The 20,970-nt window shown below is 48.0% G+C and overlaps 1 protein-coding gene across 1 annotated transcript in view; it reads left to right on the top strand.

The window, feature by feature from the left end:
• Window positions 1-20,970, top strand: part of NXF1 (nuclear RNA export factor 1) — a 537,434-nt gene that overhangs the window by 315,775 nt on the left and 200,689 nt on the right. The window contains exons 11-12 of the mRNA XM_069645157.1: window positions 9,398-9,434; window positions 9,803-9,871. Coding sequence (XP_069501258.1) covers window positions 9,398-9,434; window positions 9,803-9,871 — 106 coding nt within the window. The remainder of the gene's footprint in view (window positions 1-9,397; window positions 9,435-9,802; window positions 9,872-20,970) is intronic.

Genomic DNA, 20,970 nt, shown 5'->3' with positions numbered 1-20,970 from the left:
CCTCCTCTGACGTCATCCGATGTGATCAGTAGGACGCACGACGCCCGTAGCCTCAGTTCCGTTTTTTCCGCGAACGTGTTGCTTCGTGAATCTCGGTTAACGCCTCGACTCTTTGGAGTTCTGTTGTTCTCGGTTCTTCGAACCTGTTCGTTTTGTGAAAATCCTTCGTGTGAAGATGTCTTCTACTTCGTCTTCGACCCCGCGTCCGGGTTTCAAGAAGTGCGGGGAGTGTGGGTCCAAGATGTCGGTGACGGACTCGCACGACGCCTGCCTCTGGTCCCTCGGGGAGGCCCACGACATGGATGACTATCGACTGCCAGTCGCTCACGTCCAAAGCCTTACGCGAACATAAGAAGTTGTTGTCGGTAGGTCGGGTGTCCAAGCCCCGGAAGTCGAAGTCTGCGGGGCTTTCGACGGATGATTTGAGGGGTGACTCTCCGCGTCATCGTCGGAAGTCTCGTGGGTCTCCTTCTAGGAGTCGGTCTCGCCACTCCTCAGCCTCTTCGAGGCATTCTCGGAAGCGCCGACACCGGTCGTCTTCCAGGTCCTCTTCGGAGGACTCTGCCCGGCATGTCGCTTACCCCACCAGCCGTGCGACGCCGGAGGAATGGGCTTCCTTCGGGAAGAAAATGCTGGCGATTCTTGAGTCGCAGGGTACTAAGCCGTCCGTGCCCCCGAGTGGGGTCGGTCGTGAGAGGTCGATAAACACCGCTCGCAAGAGTGGTCGGCACGAGTCACGGGAGAGGTCCCGTTCGGACAAGGAGACTCGTTCTCGACGTACCCGTTCCAGGTCCCGGTCCTCGACGCGTTCGGGACCGTGTGCACCTGTGAGGTCTTCGAGGAAGACATCGACGTCTGAGGCGTCGAGGGCGTCGACAGGCTTTCTCGAGGCTCCGGCTCCGAGGAAGTCGTCGAAGCCGTCGACGCTCAGGTCGTCGAGGGACACGCTCGGGGCTCCGGCTTCGAGGGCTGTGTTGACGCCGCTGATGCTGGCGGCACAGCATCTGACGTCGACGCCGATTTCCTCGGCGCTGATCCTCTCGGCGCCGATGCCTGTTCTCTCAACGTCGGCGCCGATTCGCTCGACGCCTTTCGTGTCGGAGGTACCCCGTGGCACGGGGGAACCCCCTAGGAAGGCTCTGGTTAAGAGCAAGCACTCTCGGGTGCCTTCTTTTCGCCACCTGGAATATATTTCAGAGGCGGATGAGGATTCTGATGGCCTGGTTCCTAGTCAGGTTCCAGATGATATTGCCTCGGGCCATAGTCAGTTTGACGATTTGAGGCAGTCACTGCATGATGCCAGTGGACTGGACACCTCTCCGGAGGTGGAGTTTTGTAGGCCTGAGCCTGGCTCTCATGCCGATTCCTCGTACCGGCGCCTTATGGCTAGGGTTTCTGAGTACTTGGGATGGTCTGCTCCCCCAGGGGAGTTTGTGCAGGATGATCTGACGGACATCCTTGATGTTGGTCCCCCATCTGACCCGGTACTGTCGTTCCATATGGCTTTACAGAGAAGGGTGGCGGCGGCTTGGACTGCTCCGGAGAGTCTCCCGGCGGTGGGCAGATCCTTGTCGAGAAAATACCATCCAGCCAGTAGCGACCCCTGCTACTTGACCAGGCACCCCACTCCGGAGAGTTTGGTGGTGCAGGCGGCCACGGCCCCGGCAAAGCAGGCGTCGTACCCTACCATCCCTCCTGATAGGGACGACAAACGTTTTGATGGCTGGGCGAAGAAAGTGTTTTCTTCTGGTGGTATGGCGCTTCAGGCGGCCAACTCCATTTGTGCCTGGTCTCGTTTCACACACACTCTGTGGAACTGTGTTGCGTTAGCGGCTGAACATATTCCCGAAGGGGACGAACGGGATGGTTTCCTTACTATGGTCCAGGATGGTAAGGATGCCATGTGTGAGTCAGTTCAGTCGGGTTTGGACTTAGCTGAATGCGTCGGTAGGTCCATGGCGGCGAGCATTGTGATACGCAGGTTTGCGTGGTTGCGGAAGTCGGGGTTTGCTCCTGATGTGCAGTCCCGGCTCCTCAACATGCCCTTTGACGGTGAACACCTTTTTGGCAGCAAGGCTGACGAGAGCCTTGATAGGTTGCAGACCTCAAAAGCTGCAGCGAAGTCGTTGGACGCTGCAGTTCGCCAACCTCCGCCTTTTCGTCCTAGGGGACAGCAGTGGAGGGGTGGTTCCTTTCGCTATTACTCCTTCAGTAAAGCGAGAGGAGCTGGCAGTCAAAGAGGCCAACGCAGGGGTACCAGAGGTGGACGACAGGGTACCCGTGGTGCCAAGGCCGCTCGGGCAGTTGCCTCTTTGCCCTCAGGTAACGCCGCAGCCGCTCCCACTCAGTCATGAGGCCATGTCCCATGGTTCGCCGGTTGGGGGAAGGCTGGCGCAGCATCTTGTAGAGTGGCAAGCCATTACTTCAGATGTGTGGGTTCTGGAGATCATAACCCACGGCTACCGTCTTCCCTTTCGGCACAGACCTTGTGACAATCCACCGGGGAACCTCTTTTCAGAGTCCGGATCCACTCCTTGCGCAGGAAATTCAAGCCCTGCTGGAGAAAGGCGCCATAGAACTGGTGCCTGTAGCGGAGAGGAACAAGGGATGGTATTCCCCTTATTTTTTGATTTCGAAGAAAGACGGGGGTTTGAGACCCATCATGGACTTGCGCGGTTTGAACAAACTCCTCAGGAAGGACAAGTTCAAGATGGTTACTCTCAAGTCCTCCAGGCCCTTCAGCTTCAGGACTGGTTGGTGTCACTCGACCTCAAGGATGCTTACTTCCATGTGCCGATCCATCCCAAGCACAAGAAGTACCTGAGGTTCGCGGTTGGCGACTCGCACTTTCAGTTTGGGGTCCTGCCGTTCGGATTGACCTCCGCCCCGAGGGTTTTCACCAAGCTCATGGTGGTGGTGGCAGCGCATCTCAGGCAAGGGGGGGGGGATTCACGTCTACCCCTACCTGGACGATTGGTTGATCAGGGGGAGCTCTCCCGAGCAAGTCCTGGATTATCTGTCCGTCACCTGCCACTCCCTTCACAGGCTGGGCTTCTCCCTCAATTTAAAGAAGTCCCATTTGACGCCAACACAGCGGCTCCAGTACATCGGAGCAGTGCTCAACACTTCCCTGGGGCAGTGTTTTCCTCCCCAGGTGAGGGCTCTTCACATTCAGCAGATGGTGCACAAGTTTCAGCATGCCCAGACGCTCCCAGCATTCGAGTTCTTGAGGTTGCTCGGCCTCATGGCATCCTGCATTCTTCTGGTGCCAGAGGCTCGCCTGCGGATCAGATCTTTGCAGTGGGCACTCAAGACGCAATGGTCGCAGTCCTCCGGCAGGATGTCGGACCCGGTTCAGGTGCCGCCCTCGGTCGCCCGGGACCTTCTGTGGTGGGCCGTCGAAGGCAACTTGATGAAGGGGGCTCCATTTTGGCTTCCCTGGCCGGAGGTGACGATCGTGACGGATGCATCCCTCACGGGATGGGGAGCTCATGCCAACGGGCTGACAGACAGCGGTCGTTGGTCTCCGTCGGAGTCCAGACTCCATATCAATCTGTTGAAGCTGAGGGCCGTCTGGCTAGCCCTGAATGCTTTTCTGCCGACTGTGCGAGGAAAGAGTGTCCTGATCCTGACGGACAACACAGTTGCCATGCACTACCTCAACAAAAATGGGGGGGCAGGGTCACTTCCTCTGTGCAGGGAGGCAATGCAGCTCGAGTTCTGGGCCATCCAGCAGGAAGTTTCGATCTCGGCAGTTCATCTGGCCGGAGACGAAAACGTGACGGCGGACGCTCTGAGCAGGCAGAGCGCGATCTCTCACGAGTGGGAGTTGGCTCAGGTGATTCTCCTGGAGATCTTCGCCCTTTGGGGGACCCCTCAAGTGGATCTCTTCGCCTCCAGTGTCAACCGGAAGTGCGAAAGGTTTTGCTCGTGGGAATTTCCTCCAAAAGGAGCCTTAGGAGACGCGTTTGTGGTGGAGTGGTCATTCCCGCTGCTGTACGCGTTTCCTCCAGTCCCCGTCATCCCTCAAGTGCTGCGGAGGTTACGGAAGTTCGGTTCCCGGATGATCCTCATTGCTCTGGCGTGGGCTCGGAGGAGGTGGTACCCGGACCTTCTCGACTTGTCCATCTGCCCTCCACGTCGTCTTCCCTACCGAGACGATCTGCTCTCACGGGAGGGGGGTCAGGTTCTCCATCCAGAGGTCAGATCCCTCAACCTTCACGCTTGCCTTCTGAAAGGTTGAGGTATAAGGATTGGGACCTCCCTGAAGACGTGATGGAGGTGTTGCTTTCGGCCCGAAGGCCAGCAACAAAGTCTCTGTACCGTTGGCGTAAGTTCTGCGACTGGTGCAGAGTTCAGAATGTGGATCCTTTTGCGTGTGACATCCCCATGGTTCTGTCCTTTTTACTTTCTTTGGCCCACAGGGGCTTGCAAGTGGGTACCATTAAAGGTTACCTGGCGGCGCTGTCCATCTTTAAGCGCTCGTCTGAAGTGTTCTTACTTTAAAATCCCTTTTAATTTCACAGTTTCTGAAAGGGCTCACTAATGTGTTCCCTCCGTCACCTTTCCTGGTGCCCGGTTGGGATTTAAACCTTGTTCTTAAGTTTCTTATGGGTGCTCCGTTTGAGCCTTTACATTCTTGCCCTTTGAGGCTGTTAACTCTGAAAACTGTGTTTTTAGTTGCGGTTACTTCCGCTCGCAGAGTGAGTGATTTACAGGCACTTTCAGTTAAGCCACCCTTCACTGTATTTCACAAGGACAGGGTTGTCCTTCGAGTTCGTCCTTCTTTTCTTCCGAAGGTAATGACGGAATTTCATTTGGCCCAGAAGGTTGTTCTTCCGGCATTCTATCTTCCTCCGCATCCTGGTAAGGAAGAGGAGGGGCTCCAAAGGCTTGATCCTAGGAGAGCTTTAAGCTTTTATGTTTCACGCATGTCCCGGGTCAGAGTGGACGATCAACTCTTTATTGGTTACGCTGGAAAGCGTTTGGGGCAAGCTGTGACGAAACAGACTTTGTCTCGCTGGATTATTTTAGCCATCTCGGAGTGTTACCGCTTGGCGGGTAATGACCCACCGGCTGGCTTGCGGGCCCATTCTACCAGGGGTGTGGCTGCATCTACTGCCCTGCAGAGGGGTGTTCCTATTCGCAACATCTGTGATGAAGCCACCTGGGCTTCAGTACATACATTTGTACGTCACTATTCCCTCGATTCCATCCGAGGACAGGATCTGGCCTTTGACAAGGCGGTCCTTTGCTCTGCTATTTGATTGGCTATTCTAAATTTTGATTCTAAATTCTTTCCCTCTTTCTTGCTCTGCTACTGCTTTGGGAGTCTGTCATAGATATGGAATACGTCGGAGGACCCAATCCCCTCGAAGAACAAGTTACTTTCTTACCTGGTAACGTTCTTTCGATGGGATGGTCCAACAACGTATTCCATATCGCTCCCGCCCTGCCTTCCCTGCTGCAGAATTTCTTTTGCGATTGCAGCTTACGTTCCGCAAGGCTTGGTGTCTGACTGGCAGTTGACTAATGTCACACGTTCTGGGGGAAAAAACTACAACTGAGGCTACGGGCGTCGTGCGTCCTACTTATCACATCGGATGACGTCGGACATCGGAGGAGGTCCTCGACGACGGCACATCGACGTCATCGATGCAGACGCCGAAAAAGGTTTCCGAAGCAGCACAGCTGTGGTGATTACATGTCATAGATATGGAATATGTCGTCGGACCATCCCATCGAAAGAACGTTACCAGGTCAGAAAGTAACTTGTTCTTTTCATGGGATTTGTCTTGAGCTGCATTGTACAGCACATGGTTTTACCATTTTGCTGTTTTGAGGAGCTCATCTGCTTGGATTTCTTTATGGTGTGACTCTCCGTTTGGATCCGTTATTTTCACCCAACATGACTTTAGTAGTGACCTTCCTGATCTTTGCCTTTCTCACCCATGCGTGTCATGCATTGCTCCACACCTGTTTCTTGTGTGCTCTTTCTATTATCTCTTTCACATCTAGTCTTTGCTTTAAAAGTGCGTCAATATCCTGGACTCGCTTTGCATTGTTACAGGTTTCTCATAATATTCTACTTATTGGAGGGATGTGGTGTTTTGATTAGAAATGTTTGCATACAAAAATATGGGTAGTCCTGTGAGCAGGTGCCTTACAGAAGATGGAGGTAGTAACACAGGGTTCAAAATTAAGATTGGATAAGCGGGAGCTAAAAGCAGCTCCTGGGTATCCTGTGTTAACCGCTAACCGGTAGCTAACACTGGGTAATGAGTAGCGCATAGCGTTCCGCATATCTAATTTCTGCATACAAAGCTATCTTATCATTATATCCATTATTTATTACCTGTAAGCTTAACATGTCAAATAGAAGTGTCCTAATGTTCATTTAGGTATTGTCCCAAACAGAGTTAAATTCACATAGGTGCATTTGTTCGGGATCAGTTCTAGGGAGCCAGTATGGCTCCCAACTCCCCTCAAATTCGAACCCTGGATTTGCATGATGAGAATGTACCATTCAATGGGTGGGTCGGTATGAACATGTATTGGGGCTTATACAGATGGCGATAGGACATATGAGACTGTGCAGGGATATTCAGTATGTACAACTAAGCAGACAACAAGTAGGCAGTCAATATATTTTTGCTCACTGTAGGTAGTGGTGGTTCGGGCGGGGGTTGGTGATGCGATGGAGTGCAAATGCGATGGCTTAGTGCAAGATGCGCCTCCAGGTAAAGGAGATGATGCTTTAAGGCATCCTTAAACACAAGGATCCCGATTGTTTTTGATGTCTATTTGGAATGTGTTTGGTGAGGTGGAAAGAGGCAGAAGGCGAGGAACTGAGGATTCACAAGTTGGGCAGGGAATGGAAATGAGGAGCATAGGGGCCAAAGAAGAGAATGGTGGTAGATGGAGGTAGCCCAATAGGTGGTGGCTAGCCCATAAGGGTATTTCAAGGCCAGTAGATGGAATCTGAAGATTAACCTGTGTTGCATGGAGAGCCAACTAGTGGAGGGGGCAGTACACAATTAGCTACGAAATTGAGATTTATTATTGAGGGGAGACAAGAGTTGAGCAGAAGACCCATTCAGGAGATATAACATAGTCTTGGTTATGGAGTATTTGGGTAATGGACTGGCAAATGAGATGTGGGATGATTTGCCAGGTGTTCAGGCAGGTTGAGCCTGGCAGCAGTGGCAGTCGAAGTGATCGATTGGTGGAGCTTAAGGTCTCTCCCGAAGGGAACCGTACGTTTGTTAGCCTTTAGGTAAGTGGGGCTAAGTGGTCAGAAGGGAAAGAAATGACTGAGGGTAGTGGACTGGAACATTGAGGCCAGAGGAGAATATCAGTCATACTTGACTCAAAGACTGAACTCAAGAGCCATCCAGTAACAGATGGGTAAAATAGTCAGATATGTAGAGGGAAAAGCATGATTTGATGCAAAGGTTTTACTGCAGGCTGTCTGAGTCTTCACTTTTGAGAAGCCCTTGCAATTTTCAAGCTAGCAAGTCATCAGAGGGGATTGCTTTAGTTCCATATTGGCATCTCAAGTGGTGGATTTAAGATGTCCCTTGCGCAGAGATTTAACCCAAGACTAGGGCAAGATGACAGGCATGGTGTGCATAGGATCAAGCCCCTCCATATCACAAATGTTATTGGCTGGTAAAGTAAATTTATTCCAGTGGCACAAATGCTCTGCTTTAGCAGGGTGATGTCCCAGGTGTTCTCACCTCGTATAGCACAATTTCCTGTAGTCCCATGCCCTTTGTGTCATAGGTTTTCACTTGTCCAAGTATAGAAGGATTGGATCTTTACTCTTCCTTCATGGAGGGGGTTTTTTTGTTGGCATTTTCCTGACTGAAACCCTTAATTCAATGGTGGCAAACTGTCTGTTGAAATTATAGAATTTAATGTGGGAAGTGTAAGGTTGTACTTGCAGCCCTATTAGAGCAGTCTTCATAGTTTGATGAGTGGGCTTTGAAATCTGATGTCCTGTTCTCCCAGCCACTCCATCTCACCTCGTCCATGTTGCTCCACCTTCTTCCCCTACCTGCTCCTTTGTTTTGTGACTTTGTTTCTTCCATTGAGTGAGACGGACCTGGTGTTCATTCAACCATGCCAAGTGCTGCAGGTGAGTATGATGCCGGTAAGTATGTATGATGCAGCCACAACAGTGCTGTTCCTGTGCTATGGTGCCCCATCACTTTCTTCCAAGAAGGGGATTGAGTCTGATCTTTGCACACATCTGGGTGGAGTTGTGCACCCTTTGGGCTTGGCCCTCTTGTTTCCCATCTTTTTACTGGACACATGGTATTCGCTGTGCAGTGAGTCATTCCATATATGGATTTTGGCTTGTTCCCATTGTATCTGTAAGACATCCCTCCAAAGACCCTTGTGTACAAGTTAAGCAGATCTTGTACATGTATTTATAGAGTCAAAAAGAGCACATGCCTATAGTCCATAGCTCTTGATTCTTAAGGACACTGCCCATTATTGGTGTACTGGGAAGACATTGCACATGTTCTTCCACTTCTCACTACTTCACCTATACTTTGTCGCAAGGGCCTTCAAGTTCTTAAGTTTTCTCCCCTCTGCTCCCACATCCCCATTTGCCACTGATGGGATGATAGGGGCAGGTAAATATGTGCCAGTTCCCACAATGGATGGGAGGCACCTGTTCCAGGGAGACCAACTGCCTTAATGCAGAGATTTGGCTATATAAAGTTGCTTTTTGCCTGCTTACTTGGATGGGAATCCCTTTCTGCTGTTTATCTATTGCTATAATTGAAGAAAATGCTGCAATGTCAAGTTTATTTTGGTAAAACGACGAGTCACTCTTCACATTGCATTGTTTGGTTAGGCATCCAATATCGGAGGAAAGAGTAGCTGCTGTAAACGGATGAAATGCTAGATTATTGCTGCTGCCTTTGAGTGATGAGATTGAATGCCTAGGAAACAACATTCTCCTTGTTACACCAACAAACCACACCTCCTGATTAAATCAAGAGATCCTATCTATGGCTCGAGATTTTCCTGTGACATCTGAAGTAATACTGCGAAGTAACACTTCCATGCTCTATTACCAGAGATCCCCGACTTTGATGCATAAATTCCCATTTTCCTTTCTTTTTACTTTTTTTGATAATCCCCATAAGACTAATAAAATCAAGTGGCTGGGGAACTATTTGGCTTCCTTGCTCGCTGCCTTTAGCAGGGCCTTCTCAAAAATGAATCCAGACTCTGCCACCTTCCTTGGAATATTGGGCACTACTAGTGGGCGGTAGGGATGTTCTCTTTGGGCTGTGTCTGCGATGCCATGTTAGCCTGTTTTGAAACCTCACTTTTGTCTCGTCTCTTTGTTTTTTATTTTTGATGCGGTGTGCGACAGTGCAATCCGGGAACGCTTTCCGAAGCTGCTGCGTCTGGTAAGAGAGAATTCCTTCTATATTATGAGCTTTGATGCATCTCCATCATGGGTAGTTAGTGGTAAGGGCTCAACTCTACAAATCATTGACTAGCAAATCTAGTGCAGTTTTCAAAATGACCAAAACACGTGCAGACAATCTCCACTGGATTCATTGGGCTGTTAATTCTTTCATCCTTGTTTATGGTTGTCTAGAAAAACGGACTGGTTTCTGTATTGGGCTGGTTGATGAGACCCTACCCTAGAAGGATTGTAGTATTCCAATGGTCTTAGTTTTTCCCAATTTTTCTTAATTTTATCTGCCTTTCCCCATCTTGCTTTTGTATGCCTCTTCTCAGCTCTCATTTTTCTCTTTCGTTCCTCTCTCAGGATGGCCATGATCTCCCCCCTCCTATCGCCTTTGATGTGGAAACCCCAACAACGCTTCCACCATCCAAGGTGGGTAAACATAACTAGTAGTGTGCAATGGAACATGGAATTGCATTGCACAGAATATGATTGCGTCTTTGTATACATGCATTTCATCTAACTTGTCATTTCTGTAGCTCTCTTGGATGCACTCCCCAGATCACTAACCATTAATTATGCTGACTGCTTATATGCTAGTTCAAAACATCTGGTGAGACAAAGGCTGCAGATCCCTGCTTCCACAGGGGTCTCACTGTTAGTCATTCAGAGAGCAGGAGATTATATCTGAACACTGACATTTTTTAATTGTGCCACATCAGTTTTTAGCCCACTTCGCTTAGGTAGGTCTATGTACAAGGACTTCTTTTGATTTTTCTTTTTTTCGGTTGTCGAAAGAGAATCTGGCTTGATTCTTCTATTCCTAACATTTTCTTTGAGGTTTTATTTTCTTGCTCACCATGATATTAATTTTATTTTTTAAATGCTGAACAAGCCTCACCTTTTATCTTTTGTTCTGAGAAAGTCGTTATTACATAATGCAACCTTGTTGTTGTAATGTACCCCTTGTTCTTCAGGCACAGTGCCTGTTGGGTAAAGTGCAGCTATTTAGGACTTTATAAAATTATTCCGGTTATGTAAGATTTTAACTTTAGGGCTAAATCTCCCTCACTTGTGAGACACCCAACACTTTTTGCTTGATACCTTTTGTTGCTGCAGGGTTGCCCTTTGGGCTCCTGTTAGGGAGAATTCTCATTCTATGGCTAATTTCCCTTACCTAAAGAGTCCCTTTTGAAGTTTTTTTTTTTCTCCTGCTAAGAGTGAGACTCTTTTTCCCACTCTTGGGCATATTTGCTGTGTGTTCTAGGCTATTTTTGTGTTTAATGTCTATGGGGTTTATCTCACCCTCATAGGAACCATCTTTATCCACATGTGTTACACAGCACCCTCCGTGCAGTGACACAGGGGTGTCGTAGCGACCCCCAAACATAGACTCCATACCCTGGGACTGACTACTGTCTCCCAGGGCATGTAAAGCACTCTTTATGAACAAAACTAGTACAACCCATCTTACTATAGAGGTACTGGAAAGGGTTAATAGTTTTTCCCTTATGTTAATTTTCGAGAGGGTACCTTACAGTCCCTCTCTCGAAAGTTTCTGGCTGGTGGCAGTGGTTACTGCCAAAAATATTTGACCGTGAATATTTCTCTATGGGATTTTCCCATTGTTCAAGGCTACCACACTTACTGACAGCCTCTAAAATACCGCCGGTTTATTTTTATATTTACTCCGGTAGGTTTTATTTGCCAGAACTTTTATATAAATTCTTTCTCGTGTCTTTCTCTAAGATCCTAACCCAGGTCGGGGAACCTTTGTTTGTCTTTTTGGCGGGCTTCTGCCAAGAAGCCCTCCTTTCGGCGCCACTGAGTCTGGGGTGGACCCATTGTGTGGGACGGGGAGTAGGACACCTGGACAGGGTTGCCTCAGCAACCCATGTCGCACTCTGCCCTGATAGGCTGGAGGGTCTCCCGCCAGGATGACCACTCCACATTGTGAGTGACGGCTAGGCTGTATGAATGGGGATCATTTTGCGTAAAAGCAGGGTCCTGAGGACTGGAAGAGCAAGACGTCACCACTGAAACTAAGAAGCCGAAGAGGAGAGAAGCCAAAGACATCTGCATCAACTGAACCACCGGTGAAGCCCTGCTGCAGCGTCTCACCTCTTTTCGCCACATGACGAGAGAAGATCTTCATCTGCAAGAGCTGCCTTCCCTTAAGCTGGTGGGGCCAACCAGTTTGCCAATCCGGATAGCCAGGCACCCGTCCACCCGGACCGCGACTTAAAGGAGCGTACCTTTTTATTTCGTTTGGCAGCACCACGGCTGGTTTCATCCCTGGGCAGTGCAGTAACTCTAACCTTCCTCCACAACGAGAGTCTCACTTCCTCTGCTGGATCTCCCGAAATGCAGGAACTGCCGGGAACAAACGCCACCGCAGGAGCCTCTTCTACATTTTAAGGTACTTTGTTCCGCCAGGCCTCCCTTTTCGTTTGGTAGTGTTAAAGGTGTTTTAAATCCTTTACCTACCTGTTGGGTTGGCTGCCCCTATCGTCTAACATTGTCTTTCACCTTCTGCAACCACCTTTTCGAATAGTTTAACAAAGACTTGACTGCAGCTACAAGAACATTTTGCTCCTGGGCACTTTGCCCTGTACCAGTGACTCTGGCACAGGCCTATTGACTCTGGCTAAATCTGTTACAACTGCCTTCTCTAGATTGCTTCTCAACTAGAAATGTGTTGGTGCACCCAACTCTTATAACCACCTTTTCCTTCCCACTTTTAAAACTTGTGAAGTGCCATTTTGCTCGGTTTTCACTGAAGTATTATACATTATACTCCTGCTACTTCTGGACCTCTCAGCGGCCTTTGACTTAGTGGCTCATAAAGTCCTCTGTAGTCACTTGGACTCTGCCGCCCTCTTCTCCCCAGAGGCCATCAGATGGATTGAGTCATTCCTGAGCGAACGAACCATAAGTCTTCTCTCCCACGGCAGCTGCAGATCCTACCCCTATCTCGTGTGGTGTCCCCGAAGGCTCTTGTGTCTCCCCAACTCTTTATAACATCGTCACCAAGCCCCTGTTTGATGATCTGGACCATCTAGGTATCACCTACACTAACTATGCAGATGATACACAGATTCTCCTACCGCTTTCTGGGGATCACGTGAAGGACACGGAATTGGTGAACAAGATATATCTTATCATCCAGGCATGGATGGCCACTCATGGCCTCTGTCTGAACGATGATAAGACTGATTTGATAATCTTGGGCACCCACACCAATATTAAAAAACTAGGCCAGGAATTCTCATCCTTCAATATAGATGGGAATATCATCCAAGTGTCCAAGGAAGTAAAAGACCCTTGGATTCTATCTTGACTCAACCCTTTCACTGGATAAACAGGTAAAATCCCTTGCCTCTTCTACAGCCTACACCTGCAAGTTGATAAGAGCCGGTAAACCCTTCCTTTCAAATAACAGTTGTTTAATCTTGGCCAGAGCCCTAATACTTTCTAGAATTGATTATTGTAATGCACTATATTCTGGAGCCAATAAAACCATAATTCAAAGATTACAAACACTACAAAATAATGCCTTCAGAGCAGCACTGGGCATAAACAAAAGTACCCATATCTCCTCCGTCAGACGCCATCACAAATGGTTAACCACTGACAACAAAATACAACTTAAGACGCTATCTCTGACCCACAAAGCCCTCAATAACTCCGCCCCCAGATACTTGATAGACACATTTCACAGAAAAACCTCTCTTAGACCGACCAGAGCTGTCAACTCTAACTGTTTGATAATACCTAATTTCAGACTCACTACGATTGGCGGAAATGGCTTCCCTGTAAAGACTGCCAAAACCTGGAACTCACTCCCACAAGACCCGAGAGGGGATCTGCCTTACCTTTGCTTCAGAAAAAACGTCACTCAACTCCTTACCTCCACCGATCGTTAGCTTACCTGTGTCACTACATCCTACTGTAATCATTGGCGGCACACCGGACAAACTATACTGTATATTTCTGTAATTCTGATTGACTATACTTGAATATTGTATTATCTGTGTTCTAGAGACTGTTAGTGTATATTGTATATCATCCTATGTTGTAACTATGTAAGCCTTGCATTTTCTTATTGCTGCGTCCTGCTACCCATGGGTCTGGTGCACATAAAAAGTGAATAAACAAATAAACATGCTAAAGTACTGCCTTGCCTAAACTTGTTCACAATCTTATTGGGAAGTGTTGCTATGGTGACTAAGAGTATATTCCTGTATAACTTGTTCTTTCCCTCCCTTGTGAGAAATTGATAGTGCCATTTGTGTTTTGTTTTCACTGTGCCGTTTTGCTCAGTTTTCACTCTTGCTCAAACGTGTCTACAATTTAACTAGGGAGTTATGTATACTTTTCTTGACTGATTTTAACTTTAATAACTGTGATTAATGTGTTGAACTAGAAGTGTGTAAAAAAAAACATATTCTTTGTAATGCAAAGCTTTGGTACTGTAGTCCTATTGTGTAAACCCTGAATACTGCTCATCTCCCTCTTGAGATAAGTCTGACTGCTTAGCCACAGCTACCAACTAAATCTTTGTTATACAGACTGATACCAAAGGGGATTTATTGCTCATACATGTAGTCCTAATTTTCTGTAGTGCTCCCTAAGGGAACTGCACAGGATTCTGCCCAACACTGGGCTCCCCTTTTACATTCTCTGCTAACCTTGTGAGAACTACAGTTCCCAAGGGTAGAAAGAATAGTTCTAACCCCTCTACATTTTGTTAGGTGAAAACCAGCGCACTCCACCTTATGTGGAGTGCTAGGGAGATGCAATGCATCCCCTTTCTCGCTAACCCTGTAACAATTCTGTTATAGGGACAAGTTTACCTTTAATGGCTTTTGGCAGTCAACCTTTTTACACATTCGGTATACCTTTACTGCAGGCTGTTTTCGCAGCTGCAGTAAAGGCACCCAAGGGTGCCCATTTGACCATAATGGCCCCCGTCGTCTTGTTTCAACATTTTAGTGTTCCTTGTCCTTTCTTGGTCCTTCCCCTGGCCTCCAGGGTGGGAAAGTCCTTTGTCTTAACTTTATCTTCGGCGGGAGACCTCAGTCAAGCCCACCACAGTTCCAGAGTGTCTGTGTTGGCAGGAAGCGAGGGAAGTGTCAAACTCTGCAGCGCTTTGTCTTGTGGCCTGCCTGTGAGAATCCAGTTGAAACTGGGAGGCTGACTGTCATGAAAGGACTGACAACAACCCCCGATCCCCCCCACCCCCAAAGTTTGAAAGTTGCATGCCTGTGTGACTGGCTGGTTTCCTGCATAAAAGTCCAATCCTGGAAGCTGAGGAGGTAGTTGTTAGGCAGAAACCTGTGCAGTTCCCTCTGGGACCACTGCAAAAGATTTAGAACTACAGGTGTTTGGCAGTAAACCCACTTGGTAGCAGTCTGTACCACACAGATTCACTTGGTAGCTGTGGCTGAGCAGTCAGACTTCCCTCAAGAAGAGTTAGGCAGTAATACAGAGTATTCACAATAGGTCAAGAGAACACAGTAGAACAAGTAAACACTGACCAGGGCTTGGTGTAAAAGAGATATAATTATTTATTTAAAACCACATCAAACACACAGGCACTAACAGTAAGCAATTCAAAAACATGGTCACTAAAAGATATACACTCCCTTAAAAGAATATTAGACAAGTCTTAAGTAAAGCCCCACTTCTTTTCAGACAGCGGTGAGCGCTTAATGTAGATGGCACTCTAATAGTTCGTTTTAAAAAGGGAGAGAAAAGCATAGAACAAGTTGAAACAGATCCCAACATTTTTATCAGAACATAACAAGAGAGGAAGGCAAAGTAACACCGTGAAGTTAGAGTTCAAGAGGCCGGATCCACTTTCAGAGGATCCAAGCGAAATGTGTCCAAGGTCACACGGTTGCAGTGCACAAAAGTCTTGTAAAGGTTCAAAAAGGAGTTGGACCAAAGAAAGGGACCAGTTAGAGGGTCAAGGCGGCCAGCCCAGTCCAGAAGGTTAAGGGGTTATTATTACCTTGTAGCAATCTTTAGAAAGGGAGGCCTGGCGGACACGGTACCTTAAAGTGGTGAGAACGCTCCAGCGGGGGCAGTTGTTCCTGGCAGCGGATGCAAGTCGGTGCTTCGTCCGGGGGAAGAGAGGATCTCGTCGTGGAGGAAGACAGGAATCCGTTGCACTGCCAGGGAAGAAACCAGGCGCGGAGTTTCTCAGGCACAAGGAGCGGTCCGGTGATTCGCGGTTCAGTGGTGAGTGGCTATCCGGCTGCCGGGGTGCTTGGCACGGGCAGTTCGACCACAAACCGGGCTGGGGTGCGAAGAAAGAAAGGTAAACTGGTTGTGCCCACAAGTCAGGGGAAGAAGCCTCTCCAGCCGGGAGATCTTCTCTGTCGTCGGGAAGTGGTGAGTCGGTTCTGCAGGGCTCCACCGGTGGTGTCGTCATGGTAGGTCGGCTCAGCTTCTCCCTCGTCGGATTCTCAGGTCCTGTGGCGACTTCTGAAGTTCCAGTCCCCAAAGCCCTACTTTTATGCAGGAAACCCCCATTCACTCAGCCTAGCTGTCACTCAAACATGCTAAGTGGTGAGCCGGCCGGCTCACCACTTGGGCCAATCACACAAGAGTGCGACTTGAGTTACCAAGGTAACTCAGTCCAGGGTGCTTAAACCCCCTGTGGTACCCAGACAGAGTGGCACCACTTTTGGAGGCTTCTGTGGAGAAGCCCGCCAAAAAGTGGAAGAAAGGGCTCGACTTGGGTTGGAGTCACAGAAGAGAACACAAACGCCATTTTAGAATCGAGTCTTGGCAAAAAATACCAACCGGAGATTTAATATTAATTAAATAAACCGGCGGTATGTTCGAGGCTATGAGAATTAAATAATTAAAGTTGGTAGCCTCGAACAATGGGAAAATCCCATAGGAAAATATTTGCGGTCGAATATATCAAGTAGTTTCCACTGCCACCAGCCAAAACTCGATCAGGGGGGGACGGAGACGTGCCCCGTCGACTAACAGACCCCAGGGCAATCGAATTGCCCCGACCAGTACGTCCACAATATGATGGTTTGTACTGGTTTCTGTTAATAATTTGGGACTAGCAAAGCCAATGGTGACTTTACATGCCCTGGGAGACAGTAGTCAGTCCCAGGGTATGGAGTCTATGGTGGGGTGTCACTATGACACCCCTGTGTTACTGCACGGAGGGTGCTGTGTAACACACATAGGAAAAACACATGAGACCCTTTGGAGTAAAGGACCCCATAGCCCATAAAACACATTACCAGTCAAAGGAATACCATAATCATGTTCAAGAGTGGGAGAAAAAGAGTCTCACTCTTGGCAGGAGGAAAAAAACAAACTCCAGAAATCCAGCAAAGCTGCTGGGGGACTCACTAGGTTAGGAAATTCAGCCTAAAGAGTGAATTCTCCCTAACAGTGGTCTACCACTGGACCTGAATATGAAGAGGAAGATGAAGAAACCATGGCTGAGATGATTTCCAGCGACCAGAGAGCCTGCTGTGTAATCGTAGCCTGCTGTTACCCTTCCTACCAAGCGACCTGGAGACTCCAAAAATGATGGCCCCTGTGCTAGAGCCTGGTGAGATCCACTAGACTTGAGAAGACCTGCATTTTGAGCAATCCCACGTTGTGCTGCAACCTTGCGGGATGCAATACCCCAATACCCTGGGACCTCAAGCCATTGTGCAGTGTATGTTCTTCCGAATCGAGCTGAAACTTTGGTGGAATCATGCTTGACTTCCAGAGACATGATGCCATTCCTTGAAGTCCCCTCAGCAGTGCTGGGCAAGATTAGCGATGAGAATCCAACCAGCAATATTCGGTCTTCTCCTGGCTCCTGAAAGGGCGCCAAAACCAAAGAGCCGCATCCAGCCACGAAGAAACTCCTGCTGGGAGCCTACCAATTGATCCTTGCTTCAAAATCCCTTCCAGTGTCCTATCTTCTGTCTTCGTGACAAAAGAATCCGTGGCTGGGTTTTTCGCTGCAGATCCTGAAGTAGTCCTGCTGTGAACTCTTTTTCTGTGCTGAGGTACTGTGTTGGCTGGGATATTTACTTACCTTAAGCCTTTGTGATTTCTGTATAGCTTTGTTTTTTTATGTGATTGGGAGGTGTAAGGGAGAATTTTCATTTTAGTACTAAATTCCTCCCACCTTAGAGACCCCAGCTCTTTCGCTGGACTTTAGGACTTTTTAATTTTAACCCTGGAGGGAGTGGGATCTTTTTCTCACTCTGTGTTTTTGACCTGCTTTGGTTGATGCGTTACCTTTGTTTTTGGAGTCTGACAAACTCTATAGGCATCTACTTTTTGGATGGTTACGCACTGCACCTTCAGTGCAGTGTCACAGAGAAATCCTTATATTTCTCATAAGGTTTAAATATATTTTCTTGCGAGAACTACTGTTCCCAAGAATAGCAAAGTGAAATTGACGATACTTACCTTTTTCTCTTTGTAGGTGTTGGAGGAGCTAGCGCCTTCCTGCACCCCTCAAGCGCTTTACAATTAGGCAAGACTTCTATGCACTATAGCACTGAGAAAGCTTTTTTCATGCAAATATAATCACATACAGACATGGGTGGCCACTAAATGAAACTAATATTTAAATAAGATGCAAATAACCATTAGCTGGAAACACTTGCAAATGTTACTCTGTGTAGCTTAAAATCTCAAAGCCCGGTATACAGCTGTATCCTCTGTGCCTAAAATAATGCAGCATGTGCTAAAAATAGACTACAGGCATTGCGTGGGTCCTGGCTAGCTCTAGCAGAAAGTACGAGGTAACTCTGCAGCTGTTCCCTGTCCATCACAAGCCAGTGGAGATTAAAAACGATTCAATGCACGACAGAGTACTAGGAAAACAAGGGTTTTTTAGAATTACTGGACCAGATAAAATATAAGAATAATGAGTGAAGTGTTGAAAGTATGGCATGAAGGTGTGTTTTATGTATGAATGTTTATAATATAGTAAATTATGCTAAATAGGAGCTACAATGTATTCCTGCAGAAGCAGCAGTATGGTAAGTTGCTTGCAACCTGGCTATGCAACACTGGACACTGCAGCATCCCTTTTTAAGGAAGAGCAACAGTTTTGGATCAGCCCCGCCGGTATCCAGTGACCAAGTTGAAGAGTATATAAAGGCGCCTGCTTGCCATTAGTCTGCAGGAGCCAGCCACGGAAGACAGAATGCTGGTTGGAAGGGCAGAGTCAACTGCCATTCCCCCAATCCTCATTTTTGTACAGATTAAAGTTTGTTATCCTTGCAAGATAAGACTCATGGACTTAATTCCCTAGAGAGATGCTTTTACTCTGGTATGAGCGTGATCAGCAGGGGTATCCCAATATATTTAAGGGGTGCTCCTGTAAGTTGGGTTTCACTTTAATAGGTCCAGCACACCCCATCTTAAGGTGGAGTGCTGGGGGGGGGGGGGGGGGGTTACGTAGCCCTTTATCCTACCTACTCCTGTAACATTAACATGTTTGTTACCCTCACTACTTTAAGTGGCTGGTGGCAGTGGTTTAATTTTCCTACCATTGTGCTTTTCTACCGCAGGCTGAATCCTCATTTTTCACAATTTTTCACTTGTGAGGTTATTCATAGGTTTTACTGTGCGTGCCAAGCCAGGTTTGAGCCCCTTTGTTCGTTTTGCCTTTGGCGGGCTTTAGTACTGAAACCCGCCTTTGGCTCCAGTGTGTCTTGAAGGGCAGGAAGTGAGGGAGGTTCCCCAAACTCCCCTGTCCTTTGTCTTTAGGAATACCTCATTGACTGGCTGGCTGTCCTTTTAGGACAGCCATCCTGCTGTTTGAGTGACAGCTAGGCTGTGCATGAATGGGGGAAACCTGCTTAAAAGGTGAGGGTTTTGGGACTGAAGGCAGAGTTGACCACTGGAAAAAACAACCCGACGAAGAAACCTAGAACGTAGCTTGCTGCATCCTCCTGGACCTTGGAATTGCCCGTGAAGCCCTGCTGCTGTGCTGATACTCCTTTTTCTAATTGACGAGAGAAGCTCCGGAAGGGACGACTTCTTCCCTTGGGTTAGTGGAACCAACTAACCCTGAGACTAACTCCACTGGACCATCTTCCCCGACTGGCTGTACTTCTTTGCTGATGCAGGAACTGAGTGACAGGGGTCGAGAAATCTGTAGTCTAGTGCAACATCTGGGATCCAGCCTAAAGCTCCAGGAGTCTCCCCAGCACCCTCCAGAAGCAGGATGACCAGAGCTAGAGTCCCCTCACCAGAGTGCAGGACTCGAGGAGCGAAGGAAGCCAAACCGGTATCCAATATCCACCTTGATGCCGATTACTGAGTGCTGAAACTGCGTAAGTGACGCTGACCTGAAAAGAGCTCGTAGCTGCTGCCGAATTCCAAATTGCTGCCCCAGGAGTCCCCCCAGACGTCCTCCCCTTGTCCCCACGACTGAGGCCCAGGAACCCAGGATCTGCATCACTGCAACCAGACAGAAGCCAGCAGGACCACTCTTTGTGTAACCAAAAGTACTGTTCTGACCTGGGGTACTTGCCTCAGTTCCTTTTTAGCTTTGCTCGTCAGTTGTTACTTGCAATAGCTACCTACCTAACGTTGATTTCAGCTCTACCCTTCACAAGTGTAACAGCTTGTTAGGCAGAATTGCATGAAGTACCCTCTGGGACCACCACACACAATTCGGACTACAGGTGTAAGCAAGACCAACCTTTGGTATAAGTCTGTACCACACAGTTTCTGGTAGCAAGCTGAGCAGCCAGGCCTATCTCAAGTGAATGTGAGCAGTACAAGTGATTACACAGGGGTCTTTCAATCGCAGTGGTTCAAGTAGACACTTCTACTCAAGGTTTCTTGGTAAAACACTTATTAATTTATTACCCAATCATTTAAAAAAACATTTCACTAGGAGGCAACTTATTATATACCAATACACTACAATACAAAACTCTAAGCTTTTGAGACAGTTTGAGCTCCCCTGAAATAGGAGCCAAATGGCAGTTGAGTTACTTGGCAGTTAGCAAAAAGGACAAAAGTAAGTAGAATAGATCACATATACTTTCTAGGCAGTGCAAATAGTTACAGGTCACCAGAATAGTTCAATTCAAGTCAATAGGCCAGGCCAAAGTCAATGGGCTAGTGTTCTGTATAGGAAAGAGCAGTTCTGGTATCAAACGGTAAAGTCTTTGCAAAAGTTCTCAGAAGTAGTTTAGGCGAAAAATAATCATTTGTGTGGTCACATGCTGATTAGGCCTGCAAGTTGGGAAGGTTTCACAAACTTTCACCACGAGAGTGGCATGCTCTCAGTCTGGTTGGCACAGTACCTTTGTATGAAGAAACAAATGTCGCTGAAGTCGTGGTTCCTGGCAGTTCCTGCAGATCCGCTGTTCCTGAGCCTCAGTCGTGGGGGCCAGAGGGAGGACATTGGGGGACTCCTGCACTGCACGGGATCATTGAAGAAAGCAAACAAAATGGAGTCACTTCAGTTCCAGTAGCTGTAGATTCAACAACACAAACTGATGTCCCTCTCCCTGGTTAAT

The sequence above is a fragment of the Ambystoma mexicanum genome, chromosome 2p (assembly GCF_040938575.1).
Source record: "Ambystoma mexicanum isolate Mex_15411 chromosome 2p, UKY_AmexF1_1, whole genome shotgun sequence".
NCBI classification, from domain to species: domain Eukaryota; kingdom Metazoa; phylum Chordata; class Amphibia; order Caudata; family Ambystomatidae; genus Ambystoma; species Ambystoma mexicanum.
Note: the sequence above shows the minus strand (reverse complement) of the source record. Positions and strands in the feature narration are given on the sequence as shown.